The 21,950-nt window shown below is 39.9% G+C and overlaps 1 protein-coding gene across 1 annotated transcript; it reads left to right on the plus strand.

The window, feature by feature from the left end:
• Positions 1-248: 248 nt before the first annotated feature.
• ADAM28 (ADAM metallopeptidase domain 28) lies at positions 249-21,586 on the plus strand. The gene is made up of 24 exons (XM_010168860.1): positions 249-300; positions 3,059-3,159; positions 3,787-3,863; positions 5,592-5,670; positions 7,397-7,473; positions 8,447-8,642; positions 9,105-9,167; positions 9,528-9,599; positions 10,149-10,318; positions 11,395-11,479; positions 12,708-12,838; positions 13,653-13,830; positions 14,329-14,418; positions 15,129-15,324; positions 16,017-16,119; positions 16,666-16,822; positions 17,480-17,560; positions 18,177-18,255; positions 19,140-19,230; positions 19,586-19,685; positions 19,947-20,012; positions 20,324-20,401; positions 21,397-21,453; positions 21,554-21,586. The coding sequence occupies exons 1-24, from the start codon at positions 249-251 to the stop codon at positions 21,584-21,586; spliced, it is 2,412 nt and encodes an 803-aa protein (XP_010167162.1).
• Positions 21,587-21,950: the final 364 nt, after the last annotated feature.

Genomic DNA, 21,950 nt, shown 5'->3' on the forward strand with positions numbered 1-21,950 from the left:
CAAAGCAGTAATCAATACATCACAATTCGTGTGACATTAACTAACCAGCAGGAACTTCCGCTTGCTGTAACACACTGTGACTTGAAAATTGTGCAACACCTTTAGTAAACACTTCCTCATATAGGAACAAGAATAAAGCTGAACAACTCCCTCCCTCTCATTCAGTGCACAAGAGAGGGCTGCTCAAAGCAGAGACAGGCTGGGAACTCAGCTTTCCCAGACCGCGGAGACCACTGAGCGCAACTGAGATGACTAATATACTTCTTGTTTCTGTTGTTCTGCTACATTTTCTCCAACAAGGTATGGCTTCTTTTCTTTTCTTTTTTTTTTAATCTTTTATCAGTGGTTGCTATGGATTACTTTGTAAAGCCTTTAGAAATTATTAACATGTAGATAATAGTGAAAAACAGTGAATTAAAACCATTGGAAAAAATGGTGTTGCTGAAGTTAGGGATGTTTGCTTTTTTTCCTCTTTCTCTTCAATGCATTTATCTAAAATTCTTGAGTTGGACAAGTATTTACTTGCAAGAAAACTGGCCATAGATTGCCTAAAGACCTAGAACCAGTTCATGTTGTGAGCAATTAAAGTATTTCCCCTGCAAGTGAGAGGATAATTTATCCAATTGGGATAACTTGGTACACTGAGAGTATTTTTGGCTGTAAAAGAAAAGATTTTTATTTGAATTCAATTAATGGCATTACCCAAATTAAAATAGTTAGCACCCTTATTATCTGTGCAATGCCTCAGGTTATGAGTATTCATAGGACTTAACCTTAACACAGTACACTTTTTTTTTTTGCCATGTGCATTGTTTCTTTTAATTCATGGCAACAGGAACAGATTTTTTTCAGAGCTTGGCATGCACAAGCATGCACAGGGTTTATGGACATAATTGAACGTGCAATTTGTTTTCATGCAGGTATCTTTATGATTTCATTTGTTGCACAGAATATCTGAAATATGCACAGTACTAATGCTTATGCTGTTATAGATTGTGACTCTTGACAAAATCAAATCTGCATTGTCAACAAAATCCTCACTCCTGATTTTTCTTCCTGGTTTAGGTTCTTGGAAAAGTACAGAACTATTTGTTTCTTATTAGTACTTTTTCTAGCTGTTGTATGAGGCTCAAGGAATTTCTTTCTTCCTTAAAGCTCCTGACTCAAGACAATGCCTGAAGGCAGACAAAGACAATATATTGTGTTGATTAAAAAAAAACCCTACCTCTAAGAAACTCTTTGTTCCAGAACAAAACTAACCTGTTTTCCTCGAAGTGCTGTTTGAATCACACCGCAGGAAAAAGACAAGTTTAGTTCTGCATCCCTATTCAAATCTGGCCCAAACTTGAACTATCTGGGCTACAGCTGAGTCTGCAATAGGGAGTGGACAGATAAAACTGGAGCAGAGAAATTCAGCTGAGAAACCTAAAATATTACTTTGATCATTACATAAAAAGGCACTTTAAGCTCATGGAAAGACTAAGCTTGCAAAGCAAAACATTTTTTTTATAAAGAAATAATAATTAGTTGCGTAAAATATAAAACTTCATTTAAATTTACAATAACAAACTTGTACTTGGTATTTGCTACGAGCACGTGCATGGGTAGTAACTGTGTAATTGCTCAGCTGATGCGAGATAACTTCTTGGGGCTCGTTACCATTACACCCTCATGCCTTTCTCTCTAGCACTCACTTTTGTCAAGATACAACCAAGTTCATTCTGCAATTATTTTTGGAAAGGGTATAATCAAATAAACCAGTTCTGAAGAATTAATTTGTTTATTTTACTGGAACAATTTGCATGAGGATGTGCTCTGTTGTTCCAGATATAGAAAATTACAGTAATTGGATGCCCTACTCTTGTAAAAATCTGGCCTTGGGGCAGACAATTAAAATGGGAGTTGTTTGTTGTTTGTTGTGTATTTTGGGGGTTGTTTTTTTCTTTTTCCAAATACAGGCTCTTGTGCTTGATGCTGAGCATCATTTTCAGATGAAATGACCTTTTGTAGGAGATTAAATTGCTTAGGAGGCATATAAAACCTGCTGTTCCCTCGTTGGAAACTAACACATGCCTTGCACGACCCTGTTTTCCCAAATGCTGTACACCAGCTACTATAATTAACCTCAAATGATACAAGGCATGCTGACCACCCCTGCAAGTCATGCCACAAATTAACTTGTGTCAAGATTCACTCAGGCTTAGAAGCAGAAAACAAAAAGAAAAGCTTTTCATCAGCACTAGATTTCCTCAACAAATTCTTGGTAGCCACTGCAGACATATGACACACCTCACAAGTAGGATCAGTAAAAAGTGTCATGCGAGTTAAGGAATCATCTGGATTCCTTACCACCTTTGAGATTTTCCTATTTTACTGCTGATCTCCTTTTATTTTACCCAGTCTTGTTCAAATGCCTTCTCTCCAGTCCTTCTGCTCTCACAAGTACATCACCACCTCAATCTGACTCAATAGGTAAGAGTGGCTATTACTACTCACAAGTATTTATGTGAGAAGACCAGCTGAAAAGCTTTCTAAAGGAGAAATCTAGGCATGTTCCAGACTTGTGGTGAACCGTATGAGTTTATTTGCTTATCTAGAGGCAGTCTTAACTTGTATCTCATCATGTGATAAGGTTTGGAGATCACTAATTTCACAGAACCATATAACTGAATCAATGTCATCTGCAAAATGCGAAGGCAAATGTTGCACCTCACATAGCTGGTCTAACATGTTGGTACTTGAAACTGCTGATTGCTGCTGGGGAAAGAAATCCAAAGCAAATTGCACAAAATACTTTGACATTTGGACATAGCCAGGTATGTCAACTCATCTGAAATGCAGACTGTAACAAACCTCAGGTTAGGTCACACGATGGGGGTGACTGCTTAGCAGAGCAGATGAGCACATGCCCAAGCCAGTGCAGAGAATACATGAGAAACGAGTGGTGCAACAGAGGAATGACTACACAGCCCAGAAGAATCAGTCTTGACAGACATGAAATATGGTGTTTAATAAGTTAATACTGCGTTTTCATAAATATACATCTGTTTCTCCCTAGGGAGCACAAGCAAGAAATTACCTGGAGTTGAGCAATATGAAATAGTTTATCCACGGAAATTGCACACAGTACATAAAAGAGATGTAGAAAGAAACAAAGAGGTATTAAAAGAGATAACTGTTGTTGGGTTTTTTTTTGCTGGGGAAGGTTTTCTGGAGTCAGAGTACCCTTGGGTTTTAGGGGTAAGAGAATTTGGAGCCAGACACTCAATCTTGCAAAAGGAAATAAAAGAGGAAACCTAAAGGAGTGATCCCATGTCTGGTAAAGCTGACCTGCGAGGTGTGCTCGGTGTGTACTGTGTGCCATCAGTGGGTCTTCTCTACTTTTATCTCTGCAAAGATGTAGGTTTTGATACTATTCAGATTTTGAATAACCTATGGACATTGTAATTTAAAGTAAATTAAATCAAATGCTTAAAAACAAGCATGCCTTTGCATATTTCAAGAGAGTTATGAAAGTGTTTGAGACTAAGCATCTGCTTTAGCATTTTCCCAAATATGCAGGGTATGTGCTTATGATTGTAGAAACACATTTGCAAAGTTGAATTTGCCTCTCTAATTTAAAAAATTGAAAGAGAGTGACCTCCTGCTTATTCTATAACTGCCAGAGTACTTATTTTTGGTGGGAAGAGGAGGAAAAGAATGTAGTTGGCAACTCAGTAAAAGACAGCTCATAGTGAGGCCAGAAATGGTAACAGTCCATATTCTAACACTTAAATCTGTTTACAGACAAAATACGATGACACAATGAAGTATGGAATCAAAGCCAACGGAGAGGAAGTCATACTGCACCTACAAAAAAATAAGTAGGTTGAGTTCAGCTTTTTCCTTGAGCATTATTCCTCACTGTAAATGGCTCTGTAGGGCATTCAGGATATAAAGAAACAGGATTTAGGTATTCTGGTAAATACAACATCTGAACTGCAATGAGAGGAGGAGAAGAGGGGAGAGAAAGCATCATAGAATCATAGAATAGTTTGGGTTGGAAGGGACCTTCAAGGATCATCGAGTCCAACCCCCCTGCCGTGAGCAGGGACATCTTCACTAGAGCAGGTTGCTCAGACCATGTTCTGGTTAGAAACCTTCTTCATGTCCCTATGGGAAATCACTACACAGGCGTATGACATGCCATGGCAGAATGATTTGCCTATGCTGCTAACTCTGTGCTCCCATTTATTTCCTAAATGGCTAAAGCCACTAATGTTTAATGTTTTCATATTAATTCACAAGATAGATGTCCGTGGATTCCATACATATATATTGGTTATATTTATTTGTTCTATGCTTGTAAAAACTGCAGAGAAAAACCAGAGCAATATCCATGAAATGGGGTGTGGGCTCAGTATGCTTTTAAAAAATGGAAAACAGTAATAAGAGATGCAATAATCCTTAATAATTCACCTTACAGCCCTCCCTACTTTAACACTACTGCTGCTGGATTTTGTGTAGTCTAATATATACTGGCATTGACAAAATGCTTTATGAAAATTGAAAGAGAGTAGAGCTTACCTCCTCGGCTGAAGAGATAAAGAGCATTTAAAGAGGCCATGCAGAGGGTACCGAGAGGCAGCAGGCTTTGTTATGGAACAAAGCATACCAAGAAAAGTCCAAAACTGTACAGATCAACACAAAATAAAGCACATGGGTAATTTTCTGCTTGCTGGCTGCACCGTAATATTTAACATGGGATCAAGCAAATCTATTTTAATAGGTACTTTTCTAATGGCTGTGTAAATACAATTGTACTATAATCAGTTCATGTTCAAAATAGACTATAATTAACTGTTTGCCCCTGTTTTAATCTAATCTAAATATTTGGAAGGAGGGAAGGGAAATGATATTGTACTAAATCCCACTCTTTAAAAAGAATTGGGACTGTGGCAGTCTGGGATATTTGCCCAAACAGAAGCAAATGTAGACTTGTTTTACTGCTAGATTTAGTAAGACCAAAGCCCTGGCTTAAAGTTAAGCCCCTGCTCTGCCACACAGGAGTCTGAGTGCATGGAGCCTTGCAGGATCCAGCCTTCCATAGCAGATTACAAAATGAGAAACCCAAAGGCACCTTCCCCAGTGATGGCAGAAATACAGTAATTTATTATTTTACAATCAGTGAGGGTGAACTGGGAAGAGATCAGAGCGGTATCATTTCACAGGCACTGTGGAGTGGTGGAAATATCTACACAAACTGGATGCCAAAAGAAGGATCAATACTGCATATATAATTATATATTTACTTTTAGATCTACTAGAAGATTGGTTTATGTCAATGAAATAAGTAGAGTTTATTTGTTTCATATCAATGAAATAAGTAGACTTTAATTGCTGTCTTATTTTAGAAATATGCCTTTGTGTGAGTAAAGCTTATGAATAGGCAGAATTCCCCACCCAGCAGCTTTGCTTCCCTAGTTTTTCGATACTAATAATAACCTGAGTAATCACTGGAATTCCCTACATACTTTGCATGTTGTGTAATTGCCTTATTTCTAGATGATTACAATTTCTTTTGAATACTAATTGCACTCAACTCTTTGCAGGCATCTATTCGCTAGAGACTACACTGAAACAGTTTATTCTGACGACGGACAACGAATAACAACAAGTCCAGAGATCAAGGTAATAAATAAGATTTCCTTCCCTCATACTTGCAGTCTTGAGGACGTCTGTCTGAGATTCATGGGTCCATGAAATAGCACATAACAGACAGAAAGAAAGGGTTTGAAATCAAGGGTCTAAGCACTGTCATTTAGGATGTCTCTGAAGGGACAGGGAAGACGTCACCTGGGACTCTGGCAGAGCTGCACGTCTTGAGAATCAGACACAGAGTTTGTCTTTCAGAAGGATGACGACTTTGTACCTTACTGGTTGATGAATATATTTTCTGAGTCAAATTCCTCTCTTATGTCAGGTAAGGCAGTGGAGCCAGGGCCATTCCACTGCCTTCTACCTTCTGACTTTGCCCTCCTGACTTTGCTCATTCTGTACAACTCCATGATTTGTTTTTACACCCTTATGTCAGTGAGATCATAGAAGCAGATACAGTCACATTTCCTCCCTGGCTCACATTGCCACCCACGCTCACAGCAAATGCATTGCACGTTACCCCAGGTGGTTTCTCTGAGCCGTGACAAATCAGTTATTCAGATCCAGACACAAAGGAAGTCACCGTAGAACTTAATTTTTATTAACTGTGCATTCGTGTCTTATCTCCACACACCTCTCACCTAAAGCTTTTTGTCCAATGTCATGGTGTGTATTTTAACTCATTTAATTTGGAATACAAAGCCTTATGTTCTTTGCCATGGAGCGATTAAGTGGGAACAGGAGGATCTTGAGTGAAAAAAATAATGACCTTAAAGAATTCTGGATTGGGGTATTTTTTTGTGGAAAAAGATGATATCTCTGATTGCTCCAATTACTTTCACTCTCTGAATGGATCCTGTGAAAAGCAAATAGCACCTACACCTGGTTAAAGACAATGTCAAACATGCCTACCTGTGCAGCTTGCTGAACAAGGAATGCCTACGCAGTGGACAGGTTATTGTGGTCTTAGGAGCTGTTGTTCTTCTATCCTCAAAAGATGGAGAGTAATTCTCCACTTTTTCCTCTCTAGTAATTTTCACTTTGTTGGTGTCTTTTTCACTGTAAGGAAGTTGGTACGTTGTGCTGGAAGGAAGACAGATAAATAGTAAAGTGAAACCAAACATCTATGAGAAAACAAATGGCACAGTGCACGTGGGTTTGAGCACTGTGTTATAGGTCTCTCTCAAGAGATCTATGAAGGAAAATGCTGTCAGTAAAATTTTCCATAATACCTCAGTGACTTTGAAGTCTCTGTGAACACAGAAGTGTTAACTGGACCTCAGATCCTTTAGTCAATTAAGTAATAAAAAAAAATTCCCCTAATCATATGTTTTAGTATAATACATGCATTTTAATCTCATTGAAGTTAATACATTTAAATGTTGGGTTAATATTAAAGGGAATTTCCCTGATATTCAGCCACAATAAAATAATTTGGTATGGACCTTAATTCAGCAGAGCACATCAGTATACACTCAATTTTGAGCAGTGATACTGATATTCTTATTTTCATGTACTGTTGGGTATTGACCAGAGCCCACCATGATTGGACTGATCACAATCTGGGTCCCTCTGTGCTGTAGGATAACCATAATGATATTGTAGCCAACACAGAAACAGTCACCAGCTTTTTTCATTTTAAGAATCTCCTCTAACAGGAGGTTTCCTCAGACAGCATAGTTTGCTGTAGCTTGTACCTAGAAATAGAGAAATGAGACACGGCCTGATTTGACAGTGTATTTTTTTTCTTTCTAAACAGGATCACTGTTATTATGAAGGTTACGTTCAGAATGATGCTGATTCCACAGCAAGCATCAGTGCTTGCAAAGGTTTAAGGTAAGGTGGAGGTTTGGTTCCCAGAGGGTATCACTGGCAGAATATGCATAATCTATGAGGATAAATTTTCCAATTTAAATGGAATCAACAGGTAAATAGGTGGGTGTTCTATTTTAGTCAAGCTTACAAGGAAACTAGTTTACCAAAAAAAATTGAAAGAAGGGAGAAAAAAAAAAGTTATCTTTCTACTTCAATTTCAGAGCTTATAAACTGGAAATTAAAGAAACATCTAGATCAATAAATTCATATGACTAATTCCTTATTAGATCTGGTCATAAATCATAGCATTTGCTGTAAGCAAACATTTAGGGTTGATGCTTCTAAGCTGTAGGAAGCTCCAGTAACACTTCAAGAGAAAGCTACATTATTTTCAGTGCTACAGTGGTATAACAGACACAGGGTATAAGATAAAAAGGCAAGAGGAAGCTCTTGTGTCTGAGAAGCTGCAGCTGAACATTTTCTCTATGGTTAGTGGGGCTTTGCCAAAACTCAGACTTTCTTTGTGAATGCTGCTGGCATATCTTGTCAAGTTTACATGTTAACACAGAATGCTTATTTTGACATTTTCAGCTTGAAATGATTCAAAACTCTTCATTCCTTTCAATATTTCAGGTTTTTATCTCAATTAAAGATGAAAACTTATCTTTGAATTCCCCACTAAACTGAAATTCACTTCTCAATCACCTCTGTTAGCACAATCCCCCCAAATTTAAATCTAATTCATTCCTAAACCAGTTTCTTTTTGACTGACAGTCTCCTACTCAGAGACTTCTCTGACCAGTCCAATCTTCCAATTGCCTCAGCAGCTTTGATGTGTGCTTTTAAATCCCTGCACACTGTGCCTGCATGCTGCCTAACTATTCCATCGCATCAGTGAGCGAAATGGTCTGTACACTTGGGCTAAATGCTGTTAGGGATAATGTTTCTGTCTTGACTCAGATTCAAAAGATCACAATCTAACTAATTTTCTTAGTGGATATTTTGAGACCCGTGGTCAGAAGTACCTCATTGAACCCTTGGGAACTTCAGACAGAGATGAACATGCGGTTTATAAATATGAGAAACTCGAACAAGAGTCCATTAAAACCTGTGGTCTAATCAATAATACCTGGGAAGTGGATTCAAATGACCCCATCAATGACATCTTCAAATCCAGCAACAGTCCAGAAGTAAGTACATAGTTAAGCAACAGTCCAGTAATGACACGTTAGAAAAGAAATTGTTGCTGCAGGAAAACTCTGTGAGTAGCACAAGTCCCATTTTATCTGCTGGCACCTCCAGAAAAGAAGCAATTGCAAACAGTGAAGCATAATCAGATCTCAAAGAACCAGTGGAAAATCTCACAGATCTGAAATTCCAGTCACTACCCGAGTTACGCCTTCCTGCATGTGCTAATAGGTGCTCACAGGCATCTTTAAACACCTAGCTGCTTCTTAATATCTAGCCTATTTTTCATCATTTTGGTAATAATTTTAATATCTAGCTTACTTTTCATCATTTTAAAGCAAGACAGACCCATTCCAAATGACTTTGCTAAAGAAATACCCTCGTAACTCATACGTGTGTTTGAAATTGCAAAGCTTGAGACTGAAACAAGCCTTAGAAGTCATTCAAATGTGTCTTTTCTTTAGATGAAAGCATACCTGAAAGCAAAAAAGTATCTAGAAGTTTACATAGTTGCAGACAATACTTTGGTGAGTATTGAAATGATTTTCTTTTCCTCATTTGAGCAGCTAGAGGTGAGCTTTCCAAAGTAGGTGCTACTCATATCCTTGGGCTCCTACCACAATGACAGTGCTACGCTGTGTGTTACCACTGACTTTGGCTAGGAACACAATTTCCTAATGTCACTTGATTTTGAAAATCCCAGCTGGAGATGGCAAGAATTCAGAAAACATCATAGAGTGCCTGTCCTCCTCTGCACCCTACACATAGATACACATTTTAAAAGGGTCTGGTGTGGTTTGCAATGCAATCTGCTGTGGGATATTTCTTTGCTGACAAATCATTTTTTTTCCACTTCTTTTCCTAACATACTATATTTACTTTTTTAGTATAAGAAGTACGATGAAGATGTAAAGAGCGTAAGGCAGAGGATATTTGGAATAGTCAATTACATCAACACGGTAAGAGCAAATAGAGCAAAGGGAAATTGAAATGGAAGTGATTTATAATCTTTTTCTTTTGTAAACATCATGAATTTTCATTATTACATGTAAGAAGGAATGAAAATTGAACTTCATTGTAATTTATGAAAAAAATTCAACACACCCATCCATATTATCCTGTTCTTTGCCTTCAGAGATGAGATTTCTATGAAGGAAGATTTATACTCTATTTTCATAACACTCGTTAGAGTAAATGACTGAAATCCTTCAAAAAGAATGAAGTGATTCGTGATTTCTTTTGCAAGACAAATTTCTTAAAAAATATTGCTGGAATTTTCAAGTATTTTAAAGCCATTTTTACAGATGGTTTAAATGTGAGGGAAAATAAGATTTAATGTTTTGTTTGTTGTATTTTTGTACAACTTCAAAGTGCAGAAAAGCTTAAATCAGGTCTGAAGTGGACTATATTGGAGCAAGTGACAAAAGTGAACCTATTACCAGGATAAGTGTTTCGTAAGTCTTCATAATGTGCTTCATTTTTACAGCAATGCTGTTTCTCTGCTGCAGGTTTATAAGGCCATAAATATCTACGTGGCTTTAATTGGCTTAGAAATCTGGACAGATGGTGACAAATGTCTCCTGGGTCGTGCTGCAGGATTCACTCTGGACAGTTTCTCAAAGTGGCGTCTCTCAGATTTATTAAAGAGGAAAAGAAACGACAACGCTCAGCTCATCACGTGGGTATCACTCTGTTTCCTATTTGCATTTTCCAAATACATTCAAGAAATTTCACAGAATCACAGAACTGTAGGGGCTGGAAGGGACCTCAGGAGATCATGTCCAACCCCCCTGCCAAAGCAGGATCCCTACACCAGGTTGCACAGGAAAGTGTCCAGGTGGGTTTGAACATCTCCAGAGATGGAGACTCCACACCCTCTCTGGGCAGCCTGTCCCAGGGCTCCAACACCCTCACAGTAAAGAAGTTTTCCCTCGTGTTTAAGTAGAACCTCTCGTGTCTCATTGTGTTCCCATTGCCCCTTGTCCTATCACCGGCCACCACTGAGAAGGGTCTGGTCCCATCCTCTTGACACCTGCCCTTTAGATATTTATAAACATTAATTTATTCTTTAAAAATCGGTCACCAACCCACCAAATATGTTGTCTATACTCAACCAGGTTTCATGTTTTCCAGTACCGGGTTGTGCTAATTCTAGACACAAAGATAAATGTGTGCTCTTGTTTCTTACTTGTAGTTTTTCCTGGAGCGTGATTACCTGCCAGGACATAGTATCTAATCTTTCTATCTGAATCCCTGCAAGAACAGGCAATGTGCTCTGTTAGTACATCTCAGTCTCTCTTTTTCCCTGCTCTGGTCACAAAAAAACCGGTTGAGTGTCCTTCAGACTGCAGTGTGGTCCATCAGCCTGAGGACCCACAACATGAAGTTTGGGGGCTGGGAAATGCACGTTGCCAAACTAAACCAGTGCTCACTTGGCCCATGTTCAATGGCCCCGATTCATCTGAGCACCTTGCGAGGTTTAGGGCACTTCATCAGGCTCTTTACATGCAAACGGATGCTCTAAGTCTGATGAACTGCAACATAATTTCATTAAAAATCTAAAATGAAAAAGGTATTCAATTGTTTTCTGATTTGCAGTGATCTTAAGCATGTCCTCAAATATTGGATTAAATCAGGAATGCAAATCAGAGCTGGAAATGAGGATATGCTTAAAGCCTTCAGCCTAGTTGATAAAGCAGATTTCAGATCTGCTTCCTGGTCACTTCATTTCTTCTTCCTTTCTTTTCCTTACAGAGGCTATGCCTTTGAGGGGACGACGGTTGGATTAGCCTTTCTAAAAGCCATCTGCAGTGATATATATTCTGCAGGTATTATTCAGGTCTGATTTATTTTTGTTTATTTTAATTTTTAAAGGTTTTCCTATGTTTTTTACTCAACCAGCAAAGAACATTTATGAAAATTGTTGGGTGTACAACACTTTCAGTTCTCTGTTTGGTTCACATCATTATGTTATTAGACTGTAAAAATTCATAGTCAGAGTTTATTTTAAATGAAGTGCAGAGGGTAAAAAAAGCACACACAAAGCATGGTATCTGTGTTATCTAAATGCCAACATCAAACTCAGACACCTGTATTTGGAGTATCAGGCTCCAATAGAATCAAAGGAGAGAAATAAGTAGTTTTGTGCCTCTACATTAAAGTTCCCTGTTTTGAATGGAGAATTAGCTCTGTCATAATGCATATCATCAGTTTGGCCACTTAATTACTGCTTCCTAAACTCTTGTACTTAAACTTCAGCCCAAACAAGAACACAGATCCAAAACCTTACCAACACCACTGGGAACTTAACTGTTGCATCCAGCTTCAGAGGTTGGGCTTGTTGGCAAGAGGAATAACTCACATGAAATTCCAGCTTTCCCACACCATCCTAGGATGATCGTAAAACCAGAATGCTTTTCAGGGTGGGGGGATGCCTTTCATAGCAGGATGATTTGCAACATCATGCTAGAAGAGTATGACCAGTACACTGTTTCTCCTGCTTTATGCATTTCCACTACCTGCTGGAACCTGCTGTTTATACATCCGGATTTCACTCAAAAAAGCAGGACTTTTCATTTCCTCCCTCCCACCAAGCTGTACAAAACACCAAGCTAAGAGCAAAGATGGAGCACAACATCTGCCTTTCCTTTCTGTGCACACACAACTCTGTACACAAGAGTTACCTTGGTGTAATGAGTAAGAATTACATCGCACCCACATAATTACTCTAAACACAGAAAGAGGATTAAGAATTTCAGATGTTCAGTTCCCCTCATCACTCAGCTGTTACTTGGCAGCCTAACTTCCTCGTGTTTATTTAAAAACTAATTATACCAATTTACTCATGCTCATTTGTGGTATCATCTCATTGCTTTTATAATCTAATCCAGCATAAATTGGGGAATAGATGCACCTGTGGATTGAACAACCTATCAATCCTCATATAGCAGTGAGGATAATTTCATGTGAAGAAAAACTGTCCTAATTTCTTAGCCACATGGCTTCTGTGGTGTTCCTACCTATTCTAAAATATTCATAGAAATAATAGCCTGCTCTTGTCTCCACAGGATCATAACAGAAATGAGATTGCAGTTGCAGCTACCATGGCACACGAGATGGGACACAACCTTGGCATGAGTCACGACACTGACGCCTGCACGTGTAGTGCTAAAGTTTGTATCATGACAGATACTGTCAGGTAGGAGTTTGGATAAAATGGTGAGGTTGTTAATGTACGGGGCAGTTAAGGATGGGCTTTAGATAAACTGTCAGTTTCCAAAATGGAGTAGTAATTATTTTTTGTCCTCTGAGATTATTCCATTCAAATTATACAAAAAGAAGAGAAAAATGAAGAAATTCCAGGCCCTTCTAAAATATTCACAGATGGATAACTCCTCCTCCCCAGAAAACCCCCAAAATAAAAACCTTACTCACTTTTGGATAACATTAGTTTTGCATGTGTGGCAGGGGTCTTCACATCAAACCATAAATCATTTCTTCCTTCCATTGATGACAGTATGAAACTCAGATGACACAGCTTCCCCAAGATTTACCTAAAGTATATTTTTGTTCTCTACTCTGAAGAGGTCTCCTGAGAAAACCACACAAAGTGCTCGCACCTTCAATAAACACCCATTAGTTAGGAATTTAGTTCAATTTTCATCTCCACTTGAACTCCCCAAGCCTCTGCTGGGCAGCCCAATGAAAATTCCTAATGCCTGAAGCATCCAGGCAAAAATTGCGCAGACCACGATTCAATCTCTGGGATGTGGGATTTATTATAGGCAGTATTTACATTTAGCACATTAATTTTTTCTGATCTTTTTTTTTCCCACTTTTTTTTCCCCTGCTATAAGTAGGAAATAGTAATTGTTTTGGTTTTGGGTTTTTTTTCTAATGGTTGCACCTAGTAGTTTGGGGGATGACCACTTGTTTAATTTCTCTTGTAAAGGGTATTGCTTTTCCCTGCCGATGCTGATCCTAACGTAAAACCTTCTGCTTTCTCAATATAGTTCTATCGTCCCCAAGAAATTCAGCTCTTGCAGCCTCCAAAGTTTTGAGAAGTACATGTTGAGTGACATGCCAAAATGCTTAACTAACATCCCAGATACAAGCAGCATCATAGCACCTCCAACCTGTGGAAACGGCTTTGTGGAAAGAGGAGAGGAATGTGACTGCGGCACTCCTGAGGTATAAAATAATACTTGGAAGAGGCAAAGTGTTTTATTCAGGCTGGACAAGAGCTGGTTTCTGTTAGTTTCTGAGGCAGTCTGTTCAAAACTAGCTGAAATATTTCTGTACAGACTGTGGTCATCAAATTCTGATCTGCAATGTAGCCACCACTACGAAGTCACCACAACTGCATGATTTGTCTCGCTGTGTTGACAGAGGAACTGAGAATGGGGAAGGGCCAGACATACAAAACCATCTCAGCAGAAATAAATAAGTTCCCTGTGCAACTTCTGTCAACACCTTCACAATCAGCCAGACTTTGTATTCTTTATGTGTTCACTCGCAGTAACTGGGATGGCTTCTAGTGAAAATGGTTTTCAGAATAGCAAAGGGCAGGTCCAATATCTCCTTCCCTCCCTCGATAATCGAGTAGAGGATGGTTTGTTGAGAGCACAGTACAGAGGGGACCAGACCCGAGGCATTGTACCACAGCTCTGACTGCCAGTTCTGTCACAGGAGTGCACAAATGACTGCTGCGACCCCGAGACGTGCAAACTGACAGCAGGTTCCATGTGTGCAGATGGAGAGTGCTGTGAAAACTGCCAAGTAAGACTTCTTTTTTAATCTCTTGCTTCTCATATTTTTGGGGGTTTGGTTTTGTTGGTTTGTTGGGTTTTTTTTTTCACCATGAGAAAGAAGTAATACAGCTTTCAAAAGAATTACTCCTCCCTACCTGACAGAGCACTGTGTGATAGTTCACTGGGCTAACCCTTGGAAGAGACCCTCACTAATATACCAGACATGACGTGATATGATATGGAATATCCCACTGGCATATCAAAATGCCAGTTTAGATTATTAATTTAAATATTCCTCACCCCCTTAAATCTTGCACCTGTAGATTAACAGAACACGAAATCCTTCACTTCCAGCAACAAAAATGCAAACACTGATATGTTATCAGTGTCTCTCTCTCTTCTTTCAGCTGAAAACCAGGACACACTGTAATGACAAGTGCACTTTGTCCATCCCAGGCTACATCACAACTATCAATTCACCCAGTCTTTCAGCATCCTGGAGAAATGAGCATTTTGATCCCCCATTTTCTCCTGGAAAGAAAAGCTCAAGCACAACAAGGCAAAAATCTTGTCAATTGACATAGCCAACTTTAAATCAGATATAGATCTGGTCCCTCATGCAACTTGTACAGTGAGGATGAGATTTATCTCCTTTGATTCGAGGCCTCTAGTTCAGTGTGATTTTTAAATGGCACGGAAGGACACCGTGTTAAGTGTGGCATTGTTCTCTCCCTTCAGTACAAAAAATCAGGAGCTGTTTGCCGAGCAGTTAGACACGACTGTGACCTGGCAGAGATGTGCACTGGCTTTTCTGCAGACTGCCCAGAGGATCGGTTCCGTGTGAATGGACATCCCTGCAACTACGGCGAAGGCTACTGCTACATGGGAAACTGCCCCACTCGAGAAAACCAGTGCAAAGCCGCTTTCGGACCACGTGAGTACAGGCTGGCACTGAAAAATAAGTTTGCATAGGGGAGAGACAGAGGTAGGCTTTGGCTGCTAGAAAATCATCCAAGACCCTCTGTAAATCAGGAACAGGGTATCTATGGAGATTAGTTCTAGTTTGTAGCATGCACTTTATTATTATTATTATATTTACACTGTAAGTGATTCTAATCGTGTGAGATGAAACTCAGAGCATACAATGCAATGTATTTCTAGAGAAATGGGAAGTGGTAAGTGGATTCCTCTTTTGCACAATGCTTTTAAGATAACTTTGGAGCTGGGTAAGTATTCTTGGCTTGATAGGAAGAGGAAATGTATTTTAAATTAATGTCCAAATTTAGCGTGCCTTTCTGTTTCTGAAGGTGTGTCATGGCTTAGCCTCTTTGCAACCCTAAGCTATCTCCAGTTCTGACTATGAGTCTTCTTCTAGGGGAATGAGACTTCTTCTAGGGGAAGGTCTATAGGTTTTACTGGACAGAGAACACATAGGACAGGTTCTGCTGTACGTACACAATAATATTGCAGAAATAATGCATGAAGTGTCAGAGAGAGTCATGTAGGTCCATGGGCAACTTCAGTGGGGAAAAGACCGTTTCCTAAACAGGTAAAGGAAATGGAATATTACCAGTTTTCCCAGGCAGAGAACCTCAGCTAATCCCATTGCATTTTTGTCTTTCACAGAGGCTACTGAAGGTGCAGCTTCCTGTTACCGGATGAACGAGAAAGGGGTATATTATGGATACTGCAGAAAAGAAAAAGGTAGTCACGTCCCGTGTAAAAAAAAGTAAGCACTGTGTTACAGAGTTTGCTGGGATTTGGGAAGAGACCATTCCTATTCAAATTTAGAGACAGAAGCAAAGTGCACTATTTTAGATGGCACATACATCCACTTCTTGTTCAGTTTGAATAACTAATTCTAAGAAAACTTGTTTTGAAATCATGAGATCAGTCTGAAAAAGAAGTGTGTACAAATCTACATGCAAGCCTGCTCGTGAGCATGACTGCAGGCTTGAGCAGGTAAGTACAGGAAGGGGATCTTTGGATAGGGAACTTGAACCTCAGGTGAACCTCAGAAGTTGAGGACAGGTCAGTTAAATACTCATTTCTGTAAATTACCGTGGTCTCCCTAATAAGCTCAAGAGGAATTAAAAACCTGGCACTTTCTGCTCACAAACAGACCTGAAAACACCACAAACCCAAATTCCTTTCTGTAGCTTTTTCGTTCTGTACAGTTCCTGTACAGACACCACAAATTCAAACCGTAGGACAGACCAGCTCATACTTTTGCTGTGCCATGTCATTGTTCTAGTAGCTCTTGTTCTCCTTCCAGAGATATAATGTGTGGAAAGTTGTTCTGTACCGGGGGAAAGGACATGCCTCGGGATGGGAGCATGGTGGCTTTTGAGTCCTGCAAAGCAAGTTTCCCTAGAAATGGAGAAGTAGACCCAGGGATGATTCTCGATGGAACCAAGTGTGGGAATGGGATGGTTAGTAGAGAAAAGCTTTTCTCCTTATTTTATTTTCCCTTCTATCAGTCTTGCTTATATCATTAGCTCTTTTACCAGACAAGAAAGATTTTTAAACAGGGAAGAAGACTGAAGTGGACACTAAACTGCTACTGATCTGATTTGCTGTACCTTTTACCTTACATCTCTTACAAATCAGTAGCAGAGCAAACAGGAACTGCTGTCATTCTGATTTCCTTATGCTTGACTGCTCTTACTCTTCAGTGACACAAATATATGAGGCAGCAGAAACATACCTGTGTATGAAGGTTAAAAGACCATACATATATTACTATTATTAATTATTCCCATAACAGATGTGCTAGGCAACACTGAGTGCTGTGTCCAGTTTTTTTGCTATGTATTTCTACTTGGCAGGGAGGGAAGGATGAAGAATGGAAGAGGAATGGAAAGCAGTGATGTCTGTACATCTTTGTCACTCCCCTTTGCTATAAAATACCCAAAGGTCAAGTGAAAAATTATATCCACATATCAAACTCCTAATGTAGGTTTGAGTGATTTGCAGACCTGTTTCTATGCCTCTTTTTTACCCTTCATCACTTTACACCATAACTTGCAAGCTCTGCATGTTCTCAAAGCTGTATATCACTTTGGTAACATTTGTCCTGTACGTTTCAGGTGTGCAGCCATGGAGAATGTGTCTATGCCGAAGACGTCTTTAGATCAACCAACTGCTCTGCCAAGTGTACTGGACATGCTGTAAGATATGAGCTATTCATGCTATTAATTTAAAAAAAAAAACAACCCCAAAACCCAAAGGAAATTATGCCTATCAGCTACTGACCTTATAGATGACAGTATTTAAGTTACTGGGATAGGAATTTGTAAAAGCTGTAGGGTCAGAAGTTTCCTTTATTTATATTAAAGCAAATCTGACCTGATACAGCATCTATATTTTTGCTCCAGGTCACTGGAGATGGACACAGATTCTGTGTCTGGCCCTGCCCCTGAGCCACAGCACCACAGCTCTTCTCTTTCAGGTCATCATCTGTTTTGGGAAGATAATTGTGTTCATCCTATTTGAGCATTCAGAGACCTGCAGATGCAAAGACCAGCTCTGCTGCTTTGTGCCTTCTGTAGCTTTCACTGCAGAAACACCTGCAAAAGGCCCACAGCAGCAGACATCCAGGCCTGTCCACTGTGCAGAACTGCTGCTTGCTGCTAAATTTTGGTCCAAGTGAAACGAGAGGGGGTTTCCAGACCTGGCTTCAATAAGTTTATCAAGACTCTGATCCAGAGCCACTGCAATTTTATGACATCCCAGCTTCACTCATGTTTCCAACCTAAAGATACTCCTGGTTTTGTGCTTCCTTAGGTGTGTGACCATGAGTTGCAATGCCAGTGTGAAGAAGGGTGGGCACCACCAACCTGTGACAGCTCATCAGCAGTTACCAGTAAGTGTTGTATGGTCACACGTTGGGTCACAGTGTCATCCGTGGGCTGAAATGAACTGCTTCAACTCCACTGAGACAGCCCTCACTTGCACTGGTGCCAGACTGTTACTTTGCATACCCAGATCTCTGATTTCTGTGCATCTAAGTCACTGCAACTTGTAGGAATGACTAGAGCAAGCTGTCTTTCCTTCTAACCTGACAGATGTGGTACACCCAGGAGATTTTAGAGTAGCAGGCTTTTCCTTTCTCCATCCTGAGATAACGAGCACACCATATTAGCTTACTGTCAAATTTGAGTGGAGTCAAGCTCCCAGAGGTTTTGCTGTAAGGGAGGTGGGCAAGTTCATTTCTTTATCATGTGCATGAAGCTGGACTTCAGCTGATTTACCTCTAGAGGGAAAATACTTTGGGAAAAAAAAAAAAATTAAGCCTTTCTTATTAAATATTTTTGTCCTCTCTCCACACTCAATAGGTCACCATCAGCTCTCAACATTGTGATTTGGTTGAGGCTTTAAAATAACTTTGTTGAAGGAAAATTGTGAAGCCTTAGTTGTATACAATGCCAAAGGCCAGCTTGGTGTAATACCCTTTGAGAATGAGGAGAGGAATGACCATGAAGTGATCTTTGAGGACAGATGGAAAGGGATAGGTTTGTTTAGCCCAAGAACAGCTCAGGAAATAACCAGTCTTCAAATATGGCAAAAATAGCAGGAATACATTCCTTTCCTTCACCTTTTGTGGTAGAGGAAGAAGCCATGAGCTTAAGCAATAGTGATGAGTCTAGATCTTGTGAAAAAAAATTGCTAATGGTTGTGATGGGAAACCACTTAGCAATACTGGATGTTTTTTAAGAAATAACAGTTTGTGTTTTCTCACCCTGACAGGCTTCGCTATTGTTGCCGGTGTGCTGATTGTCCTCGCTGTCACAGCAACTACAGCAGTATTACTTATCCGCTTCCGAGTGTTCAAGAAGAGGTAAAAAGCTCACCCACATTGAGGAAAGAAAAACCTAAAGCCAAGTTACTTCTGGAGAGGTTTTTAAGCTGGGGTTTTAAAAGGGGATGAAGGGAATTAGACACTGGAAAGCCAAGGAAGTTGGCATGACCTTTGTTGAGCTATTTCAGAAATCCTATATTTGGGAGAGGACTGAAGCCTTGAAACTGTAGCTCTTGAGATTAATCCTAAATACTTAAAATAAGGAAGAAAAAAACAGGAAATAAAGGACATGGCTATAAAACACACCAGTACGAGTAAGGCAGGCATTCAACTTCAGCAGGTTTTTTTACTTCAGTCAGAGTAAGATTTACAGTTATATGTCATATTTTCGTAGCTGCCAGACCAGAAGGGGACCTGGAGCCACAAACCAAGTCTTTGTGGATCAAGAACAAAGATGTAGAGAACACCCTGTCCTGGTGGTGCCTGCCCAGAAGGTAAGAGATGGGAGATGTTGGGTCACTTATAGTCTCCCTGGGACTGCAGCTGAGGGATTGCAACACCAAAACTCATCAGAAAAAGGGCTCTGAATTTCCAGGAGGGCTTAAAAATGGTAGGGTGGAGAGGACAGCACTGTGAATCCCAGTGTGAGGTGGGAGTGGGGCAAGCACATGGCACTAAGTCCCTTAGTAATCTGTCTGCAGTGAAGGGACATGCACAAGACGGGCTCATCTGATTTAACTATTCCTTGTTTTCAGATGAATGATAAGAAACTTCTTCTCCCTGTGCCTCCACTGCAGGAGAACAAACCAAAGCTCCAGAGCGTAAGTACCTGCTTTCATGTTGGCTCTGGGAAGACAACACATACCAGTTCATGCCATGCTGGAGATCTGCAATGACAATCTGATCCCAAAGGCTGTCCCCACATCACTGCACTCCAGATAAGGCCCTACAGTTCTCTTGGGGACAGATTACATGAAGCATCCCTGCTTCTGAAATGAATGCATCCTTTTACCCCTATTAATGCACTTTTTACATGGAACACAAGCCTGCAGGTTCCCACGGGAACATGAGGATGCACACACATGCAATATGTATATGGGGTCAATATGGTTTATATTCTCTTCTTTTGCAGCCTGTCATAAGGCCAAAAGGTCCCCCACCTCCTGTTCCTTCTACCAAACCATCCTCTTCTCACACACAAGAGACTTTTGTAAGTATAACCCTGCAACTTTTCATATCTTTCATCCGAGTTGCAAATAACTATCAGATGCTAATTAGTCTTTTCAGTTTCTGATGATGATTAAAAAAAAACCCCCAAACCCTAAACTGCACAAGATACTCTTAATCTGTGCCAGGGAGTCCTGAACACCATCACATTTCAGTAGCAATAATACCTGGAGTCGAAATCAACAGGGATTTCAGATGTAAACACAATGGCAGTGACGAGCATCTTTGCTGCTACAGAAGTCTGCAATGGTCCCTGTATTGTGGAGATCTCGTAGATGCCACCTGAGAGGGATCTCCATCAGTGTGCATATATACATATATATTTTTAATTAAAAACTAATTGGAAACCAGAACAATACAAACATTTGCCATTAATGAAACCAAAGCATCCTGTTTGAATGAAAATGCTTCCCTCAGATATTTACTGTCTCAGTATTTGAGGCCCCTGGCTCTCACGATACAAGGGTGTAGAAACCAACTTCACATAGGCAATCGAACTCCATGATACTGCCTGCATAGACAGGGATGGATCAGGACTAAACAACAACAAAAAACCCCAAAACAAAACCACCCAATCAAACAAACAAAACCCCAAACAAAACCCCAAATCCTACATATCAACTTGATTATAAAAAACCCATTTAAATCCCACTGTCTTTAGAGATGCTTTCCTCAACATGCACCTTGAGCACGTGATCAGGTTTAGCTTCCTGGGCAGTCTATTTGAGCATGGGTGCTTGATACAGATGAATTTACACATAAAGAATAGCTCGGTGGTCTCCTGAAACGGGAGATCTATACCTCTATTATGCCTTCTTGTATGTGGACAGATTAATCTAATTCATCCCTAGCTTTTCCACTAGGGAAATGCTGTTATAAATATACGAGATAACAGGAGCAGCAGCTGAGGTCTGAGGAGGTTCTGCAGCTGCTCAGACACAAAAGCCTAATGACATTTAAACTACATTTTTGTTATAGGCACCAGAGAGAAAACCTGTTCATCTCCCAGTTCCCAAAGGCAAACCTCCACCAAAGGTAACTTGAGTTCCAATGTGAACAGCAATTCTTCCGGGATGTAATTCATTGAAACTGCACCAGGTGCAGTGATTTGTTTAACTCTTTCTTTTTCATGTAGGCTTTAAAACCTCCAATTAACCCCAGAGTATGAAGCTTCTGAAGGAGGGCTGCTAAAGATACCTGAAATTTTCAGGGACAATTTGTTTGTCCCTTGATTCCTCCACTTTTGGCAAAGGCAACCAAGACAGTCTTCCTGTTCACTTTAAAAGAAGAGCAACCGATTGACAGCTGCTTTGAAAGATAAAGTTTGGTTTTCAAACAGCAAGAAACTCTTTGGTGATGACATCAAGCTACTGTCCAAAAGGAAACGAAGCAGAATTGCCACTTGCACTGAGGTGTAGACTGGGAGTAAGTTATGAAAGCTGCTTAACACATCCTAACTCCTCGGCTACCACCACAAGATGGGGCTGCACTGGGGTGACCTGCATCTACACTGGGTACAGACCTGAGATCAG

Source organism: Antrostomus carolinensis, unplaced genomic scaffold (genome assembly GCF_000700745.2).
Source record: "Antrostomus carolinensis isolate BGI_N321 unplaced genomic scaffold, ASM70074v2 scaffold7315, whole genome shotgun sequence".
NCBI lineage: Eukaryota > Metazoa > Chordata > Aves > Caprimulgiformes > Caprimulgidae > Antrostomus > Antrostomus carolinensis.

Coding starts and splice junctions, on each gene's coding strand:
- ADAM28 (XM_010168860.1), top strand. CDS start 249: ATGACTAATATACTTCTTGTTTCTGTTGTTCTGCTACATTTTCTCCAA. Junction 8,643..9,104: donor AATCCAGCAACAGTCCAGAA/GTAAGTACATAG, acceptor TCTTTTCTTTAG/ATGAAAGCATACCTGAAAGC. Junction 14,419..15,128: donor AGTGCTGTGAAAACTGCCAA/GTAAGACTTCTT, acceptor CTCTCCCTTCAG/TACAAAAAATCAGGAGCTGT.